The sequence below is a fragment of the Phalaenopsis equestris genome, unplaced genomic scaffold (assembly GCF_001263595.1).
Source record: "Phalaenopsis equestris unplaced genomic scaffold, ASM126359v1 Scaffold206200, whole genome shotgun sequence".
NCBI classification, from domain to species: Eukaryota; Viridiplantae; Streptophyta; class Magnoliopsida; order Asparagales; family Orchidaceae; genus Phalaenopsis; species Phalaenopsis equestris.
In genome coordinates, this window is record NW_018225623.1 from 619829 (window position 1) to 628889 (window position 9061).

A 9061-nucleotide genomic window follows, 5' to 3' on the forward strand; every position below is an offset into this window, starting at 1 on the left:
AAAGTAGCAAGTAATGGAGGGATAATGTTAGTGGTTTGGTAATGCTAGTTGAGCGCAATAGTCGGATAATAATAGTTGGGTGGTTGGATGAAGATTGTGGAATAATAATATTGAGCTATGGTGGTCAAGTGGTGATATTTAGGCAATGACAATCATATTATAACAATCGAATAATGACATTAAGATGATGGGGTTATTTCCTATGGTTGTAAGTGATAAGTGCCGGGTGGAGTTTATAGTTCTCCAAATCTCTAAAATTTCTACAAGCTTAATTCTTGATCATCTCATATGAAGAATGAGTTTTATCTATAATTATTGATAATGGTATTTTATTTAGCTAGCAAAAATGTTCCTGAACTCACAATTGGATGACTCAAATTGATCATATTATAAATTCTTTAAAAACTTAAGCATCATACTGATCTTGAATTGGAATTACAGCCCTCTCGTCAAAACAATCAATTTGATCATAAATAATAAGATTCAAAAAAAAAATTACACTTTCATCAAGGTCGACTACGTTTTAAATTCTTTATCTTGATTTGTTTAAATATAGATCAAATCTTTTTAATGTTATTGGGTTTATCTCATTAAAGTGCTCATTTTGACTATAAATTTGCAAAAACAGTATGTTGAATGGTCATAAGTTTAATTATGATAGCTTTTAAATCAAAAGTTGCATGAAGATGCATGTTTGATCAAATATATTTTCTAGAAGTATATAAATACTAATTATATATTTTGAGCAAATATTTATCAAAATATTTTCAAGGGATATATATATATATATATACCCCACAAATCCAAAGATACAATCCAAAGATACTTAAATATTTAGTACTTAAACTTTATACTTATTTACACATTCTATTAGTGTTTAAATCTCATCAAAATATATGCATGAAATGATACACTTTTTGTGTAATATAGATTAATGTTAATATTTATGCATTAGATCTATAAAATACAAATAAGTTTTATGGTATATGTGAATCCCCAAAAATTTCTTAGACCCAAATACCTTGATGAAGTATAGCACCTTTTATTCATGAATAGTATTTAAAATTTATTCTAAACAAAATTCTCTTTATTGACATATACTATCTTTTTTAATTGAGATTAAGTTTGCTAAAGTCAAACCTAATTAATCCATTCTTAGATTAAACTTTATGTATTTGTAATTGACAAGCGATTTTAGAAACAAATTCATGACCAAAAAAAAAAAAAAAGAAAAGAAAAGAAAAGGATGAAAGCTTATCTCTACCATCATTGCCAATCTCATCAACAATTGAAAAAAGAGGAAAAAAAAGTTATCTTAAACAACCAGATGGAACACATGTGAAAGTGAAATTAGAAATGGACAAATAAATCAATCAATCAATCACAATCAGCCTCACCAATTTTATATGTACTTAAATCATAATCTACGAAACATGCTATATATGCTAAACTTAAGTAAATTTATCACCCATAAAAAAACAAGCCATGGGGATCATTCCTCATAAATTTCAATGAATATGAACTATAAAACAATCTCAGTCATTGAGATTATTTTACGGAAAAATACTTGAAATAAATATTGTGTCCAAATTAAAATACCAGTATTATTTTTTGCATTATAAAGGGAAAGAAGTCAAATTTAAAAATAAAAAATAGGATGAGTATCTCTACAAAAAATATATTTTTTTATTTATTTGAGGGAGGTAAAACGTATATAATAATTAATATTAATTATTTCTGTAGGAAATTTTTTTCATCAAAGAAGATAATACAGTATGGAGAGTGGTCAATAGTTCCTCAAAACACCCATACAGCTCACACACAAAAAAAAAAAATGAAAAAACCTGGGAAATTTTGTCCACATTATAACAAACAAAAATCAGAAAAAAAAAATCAATTTTTAGCACGAATAAAAGTGATATTAACATTATCGAACTTAATCAGCCGAGCAAGATCCAGAGGTACCTTATTAGAAAAAATGACTTCTTGGGACTTCAAGCCTTTCCTTGCCGCCCAATCTGCACATTTATTCCCAATCTGCACATTTAAAGAACCAACACGCATGTACAAAATTCAATTAAGCAAAGTTTCCCTTCAACTGGATAATAAGGTTCCAAGGATAAACCTTCTTCCTACAACAATAATTCCACAAGTCAATAGAATCCATTTCAATGCTAATATAACTCAAATCACACCTTATCGCAAATTCTAACCCAACAATAACAGCTTCAGCTTCAGCTATAATCGGGGAAGAGGCTACAAGAGGAGCAGAGAACCAATAAATACATTTACCAACAAAATCCCTGCAAATACCACCTATACCAGCAGCTACCTGAGACCAACTGCCGTCAATATTAAATTTCATAACACCTTTATTAATCAGGAGCTTTCCAAACAACCAGTTTAATCACTGGTTTAATCTTCCTCACATGAGGAATGTTAAACTTATGAAACATATTCTGCACACTATATTAACATAATACTTAAAATTTCCAAATTTCAACAATTTATAAACAAAGCTTTTAATATAAAAGAAACAAGTGTATTTAGAAACAACTTTTCCAACCTGTTTGTATTCATTTCTTGTAATCCAGATACACCAAGAGACTACTAAAGTAATAGAAGCAAACAGAACATTACCATTCTTCTTCCATTCAGTGATCAAGCCATTAACAGAATTACAGTTGTGTCTATTCCAATTTTTATCAAACAGAGAAAATACCATATCCCAAACCTCTACAGTAGAAGAGCAGCTGCAGAAAAAATGATCCACTCCTTCATGCATCTTACACATATGACAGATTGAAGGAAAACTTAAACCTTTAGATTTTAAAGCATCATCAATAGGCATAATTCTAGGTAAAAGTCTCCAAAAGAGCAAAATTGAGCAGGTTTTACCAAAGCATTCCAAGCCCTTTTAATATCCATGTAACAAAAGTTTTAGAAACAGATTTATCAAGGCAGCCTATAATTTTAACATTGTCCTAAACCCCTTTTGATAGGAATTTTAGAAATTTTAGCAGCATCTTCCTTATAATTATTTTTTTCAATTTATCTGATTTTTACTGAGCTATATAAGAAAAAAAAAAGCTAACTTGGATCTTTTCATGTAATTTTCTTTAGAAGTTCAACAAGAACTAATATTTGGATAGCCAAATGGGAGATTATATAGAATAATTGGATAAAACATGCTCATACACACGTATTATCCAATGATTCAGACTAATTTCTGGGCTCTTATTTGAGAGATGAACACAGATCAAATACATTTCCATGGAATTAAAATACAAAAACAAATAATTTACATAAAAATTAGCACGAATTTTATAACCGGGCGAAATGGAGAAAAAAAAATAAAAAATAGACAGGCGCATTACGGTAAGAGAGAGAGGGAGAGAGAAGGGATGCGGCGAGGAATCAGCTTGGAATCGGACTACCAGAGGCGGACTCTGCTGCATTCGCCACCGGAACTCCGGCGAAACCTGAAAGCTTTTCTGCAAGACTGGTCATGGCACGGACCTGCATCTCGACCGCCGCGATGTAATCGGCAGCCTCTTCGAGCACCGAAGACAGAGACAGCTTCCGGCAACCCGGAACCAACCGCCCTAGAAATTTCACTTTCCTCTCAACCGCCGGAATCGTCCCCCCTCTTCTTCCCGCACCAAACAGCTTCGACCGCCGCTCTCCAACACCGGCAGGCCGGATTCGCCGATTCTTGCGCAGGGTGGATCGGCCCCCGGAAAGAATCGCCTTGCTCCACCGCGTTCGTCCACCAGCGGTAACCGCCAGAGCCCGATCTGCGGCCTCTCTGATGGATCGGCCATTTGGCTTCATCGGAGAATCGGTACGACGTATGCGGCGCAGAGCAGCGTATAGCTTCGCAGAGTAAATCCGATTTTGGTTACTATTTCTCCAACGGGACGGCAATAGCTGTGTCGCTGTTGATCCTCTGTGCTTCCGGATTCTACTTTGATCTTTTGCTGGATTCAGAATCTCGTTCCGGTGATTGTCCGGAGAATCGGTAAAGATCATCTTAGGTGGTGATAGATGGGATCGGATTTGCTTCAAAGATGCAAAAGCATATCCCTAAATTCTTTCACCGGATCTTTGACTGAAGATCTGTCTACAATCTAGGGCAGAAGAACTCTCAGAGTATACCGATTTGTAGGAGATTAAAGTGGTACAGAGCAAAAGATAAGAAAAAATACCTCCTCGATTGCCCTCGAAGAATCAAAGCAGACGGAGGGGGGGCAAGCAGCCAAGGAATCCGGGACGGTAAGAGGAGAGATGCAGAGGATGCAGAGGAACAGAGCAAGCACGGAGAGAGACAGCATGTGACTTTGTTATATAGGCCCTATGGGTAATTAAGGCGATGCTCTTTTCGGGAATGCTAACGCTAAAATAAATTTTTATTTAAATTAATTTCACATTATTTAATAATATAAATTTCATGGAACAAATTTTAATATAATAAGTTAATGTTTATTTTCTATTTTATTGTTTATGATTTTCAATAATTTTTAGTGAAATTTAATTCCATATCATATATTTGATATTTATATTTATTATAAATTTATATATAAAAAGTCATACTTCACTTTTAAAGATTAATAACAGTAAAATTATTTAGGTTGGAGTTTTAGAAAGTCAGATAGATAAATAAGTGAATTTACTGTGACATGGATAAATGCATCAGTTCCATAGATCGAACAATATGTCTGGGAGCTAAATTTGTAAATAGTAATATTTCGGAGTGTTGTAATTATCCCTTATTGTAGCAACATATGGGCACTTGTAAATTAAGCAATTAAATTGTAGGTTTACTTGATTGATTTATTTTTTTTCAATTATAACATATGGAAACTTGTAAATCTTTTGTTTTATGGGGGTAGTGCTTGTTTTCTTTTTCTAAATCCAAAATAATCATATAATTTTTGTTGGCACTACCCTAAACCCACCTATTATAAGAAAGAAATTCAAAAGATTTAAAAAAATTTTAACTCCTTTAATGATTTTTTAGATCAAATTTTTACGCTTAAATTAAACATAGGCTTTTCATTCGAATTATTAATGCTTGTTATTGCTTTTTTTTTTCATCTATACAATAAGAAATAATAAGAAAATAATTGAAAACAATTGGATGAGAAGGAAAGTGGTTGATTGAGGGATGGAGAGAAATGTACAAAGCCTCAACATAAGAAATAGGAGAAAATGAGAGGTAAAAGAGACTAATAGAAACATAAAGGCAAGAGTGAGTGGTATGGGAAGAGAGTTAGAGAGAGAGAGAGAGAGAGAGAGCAGATGGTGAGAGAGCAAGTAGAAGGGATAAATATAAGGGGCCAATATTGTTTATCAATTTTTCTTCTATTTTTTTTCCTTTCAATTTATCTTTTATCTCTCCCTCTCAAAAACCCATCTCTTAATATTCCCATCATTCCCCTTTATCTCTCTTTTAAATATCGTATCATGCACATTTATGAACTTGATATAATGATGGTATGTTTAAATCGTCTATCATCATGTTATGATAATAGAAAGTAAGCTTAAGAAGGAAGTATTATGTCAATAGGTTATCTTTCTTACCCCTCTCAGATCTCTTGTCATAAACATTCCTCGTACTCTCTCTCTCTCTCTCTCCAACATTTATTTTGATAATCATGATAAATTTTTCTTTTGCTTATTAATTTTTATGCACTTTGGATGATTAATAGAGATTGATTTGATGGTTGAAATGTGGTCTCAACCTTCTACTCATGACCAACTTTTCAGATCATTGGAAACCCCCCCCCCTTTTTTTTTTAACAAATTGATTATAATTTTATTTGTGGTTTCAACCTACTCATTGGTCTAAGAGTGATGTATAAAGAAATTTTTTTGGCTTACTCCATTATTCACATAGGGTTTGCTAGCCTCTTTCTAGAGAATTTAGAGCTATTTTTGATAATAATCATGAGTAGAAGATTGGTTCTTGTGAATATCATAGAGATGGGAAGCTTATTCTTTCCTCTATCATTAGTTAAGTAGACAATGTTTCTTCTACCCTTTTAGTGAATTAATTCACTATGTGAGCATCAATCATTGTTGTAATGATGACATGGAAAAATAATTGATAAAATGTCTTTCCACATGACAAATAACTAGTTAGATATAATTGGTTGAAGTGGTTGCCTTAATTGATAAATTGTGTTATCATAATTGATTTTTCTTATTCTTCATGGTGTATTGATTATGAAAGTAAACCAATCATATACTTATTTAGGGATCTTGCAAGATTTTTATTATAGAGTGATTTCCACACTCAATTAAATATTTCTGTTAATCTTCGTTAATTTCTTGAGTTCAAAGACATCTTAAGTTAATTCCACAAGATGGAAAAAAAAATTGTCCTATTAAAATGACTGAACATATTAATTTATATCTTAAGCATATCATTTCATTTTTATCTCCTAGTATGTCTTTTGAGAGAAAATTTGAGGTTAGAGTGAACTAATAATCTATCGAATTCATTAAAAATTGACTTATTCTCTATTTAATGGGTAACTTATATAGTTTTCAAGTAGAGGTGACAAAAGGATTGTCATATCTACACTTTGTTAATAGATTGATCAATTTATTTTCTTCTATCAAAATTTGCAAGATGAAGAAATTTTTAATTTTGTTGGTTTTAACTTAAAATTTATTGACATAATTCCTAAGGATGGAATCCTAAAAATCATACCTAATACATGATTTATTATGTGTTGTGAGCACCAAAAACTTCAAGTTTTCTTACCCCAACTCCATAAAGAGTTTGACCTATTATATAAGGCTACATAATTATCTTAATATTCATGGATTTAAAGTTAATTTGGATATATCACATGAGTGTCACACATTATGGATACTTGAGTTTGACTCCTGATTTAAAATTGGTCCCATCTATAATGAAGCCAGTAGTTTCTCATGGCTCACAAATATTAATTAGATAATGTTATGAAAATAAAATCAATTGACTTAAGTCAGAACTATTGACTGATGCATAAGAATGTCAAGGACAGTAGCTAAATTAGACTTATCATTTTAAAAGTGTGTTTGTGTATGTTAAAATTTACTAAATAAATAAAATAAAAATATATAATATTAATTTTTTTCATTACATTGAAAATATAAATAATGTAAAATTATTTTCAATAAATGTAATCAGCAAAATGACAAGAAAGTTATCTTTTATTTTATTTTATAATTTTCTTAATAATTTTGATAACTAGGAAAATTATATTCAATTGTTGTTATTAAAATTAACTGTGTCAATATCAATTTAATCAAATAAATAATAAGATGATATATGACTGATATCTTATTTTAGTTAATATTTGACATAATTAAAAAAATATCGAGAAATTCTTAAAATTTGTATTCTGAAGCGCTTCAATTTAAAGATACTATAATGAAAATTTTAAATATATTATTCTTGTATCAATGAAATCTTCAAAAAAAAGTTATTTATAAGTTAAGAAACATCATTAATTTTGATTGATTAATATCCATCTCAAATATTTAATATTGAATTAATAATTAATAATTTTATAATGTGCTCTTGAAACCTTTTATTTATGCTTTATATTTGTGTATCTAAAATGATTATGAAATGATATAATCAATTTTATAATGATATTGTATTTTTCTTACAAGATGTTGATTTCTAGCATAAGAAATATTCAATATATAATGCATATCTTTTTTCACTAAATAATTTCTCAAAATATACAAAATAATACTATCTTGTTTCTCTTAAATTTTTAAAAAAGACATTTTAATTTTAATATTAAATGCATCATATTAATGAAGTCTTTTAATTTTCTTATAATTCAATAACAAACAAAACTAATAATAGGAGACAAATAGGCGAAATACTTTCGAATATAATATGCAAAAGAGTGATCTTTGATGAACAAAATTTGATCAATTATTTGCGAATTTAATAAAAATAAAAAAAAATATCAGTTTGGTTTTGATATTCGAGTGAGAATTTGAAATTAGAAGAAAGAAGGCGCTAGATTTATAAATACATAATTTGAAAAATAAATAAAAGAATGCACTATATTTATAAATAACATTGTTTCAAAGTCCTATCATGTAGCCACCACCCCTTATAGAATTCATGCTTCTCCACTTTCTTATTAAAAAAAAAAAAAAAACAAAATTCACTCAGCAGTTCCTCACTCAGCAGTTCCTCAAGATCTGCTGCTTAAAGAATACGTTACCTAATTTTATAAATATCACCCTAATTTGATAAATTACAAAGTAACATCCTACGTAAGTTTTAATTTATAAGTGATATTATATTATATTTACCAATAATTGGTCTCACTAATATTATATCCTATTCTCAGTTAATAAAATAATACAGTCAATTTTCTATCTTAAAAACCAAACACTCTACTTTTTTTAGACTGTTCTTGACCCATGAGAACAGGAAACACAATCATCATAATCCACAGATTCCAGCTCAAGTCTTATAGGCTCTAGCATTGAAATAAATAATTCCTCCAATATCATCCAAATTAGTCAACATTATGTCACCTCCCAAAAGAGCTATTTAAGGGTGGTGGACAACCCGAGACTTAAATACTACTTTTCAGCCCTACACCTAGCCGATGTGGGACTTTTTGTCTGTGACATTCTCCTCACGGATCGACTCCACCGAAGGTCCCACTGAACCATAAAGAGTCCACACTTGGCAGACAGTAATCACTCTGTTACCATTTGTCACCTCCCAAAGAGTTCTTAGAGGTAGTGAGCAACCCAGAATTTAAATACTGTTTTTCTGCCCTACACCTAGCCAATGTGAGACTTTTTGTCCTCGACAATTGACTATATAAGAAATAATTCCTCCAATATCTATAATTAATATAATGTTTTGTGTATTTAGGACTAATCTTTTGTCCTACTTTTAATTAATAACTATCCAAAATGGACTATTATTTACCTTTGATAAAAAAAAAAAAAAAGAAACATAGCACATACCATTGCCCATGTGCGCCTATGAAAGATTTATATATCACAAATCTTTTTGTATTTA

General features: G+C 30.3%; 1 protein-coding gene across 1 annotated transcript; it reads right to left on the minus strand.

Moving 5' to 3' along the window:
- Nucleotides 1–3213: 3213 nt before the first annotated feature.
- LOC110036413 (transcription factor bHLH149-like) lies at nucleotides 3214–4338 on the minus strand. The gene is made up of 2 exons (XM_020740850.1): nucleotides 4209–4338; nucleotides 3214–4130 (listed from the first exon to the last, which is right to left on the minus strand). The coding sequence occupies exon 2, from the start codon at nucleotides 4030–4032 to the stop codon at nucleotides 3418–3420; it is 615 nt and encodes a 204-aa protein (XP_020596509.1). The 5' UTR covers nucleotides 4033–4130; nucleotides 4209–4338; the 3' UTR covers nucleotides 3214–3417.
- Between the last annotated feature and the right edge of the window lie 4723 nt (nucleotides 4339–9061).

Coding starts and splice junctions, on each gene's coding strand:
- LOC110036413 (XM_020740850.1), bottom strand. CDS start 4,032: ATGATCTTTACCGATTCTCCGGACAATCACCGGAACGAGATTCTGAAT.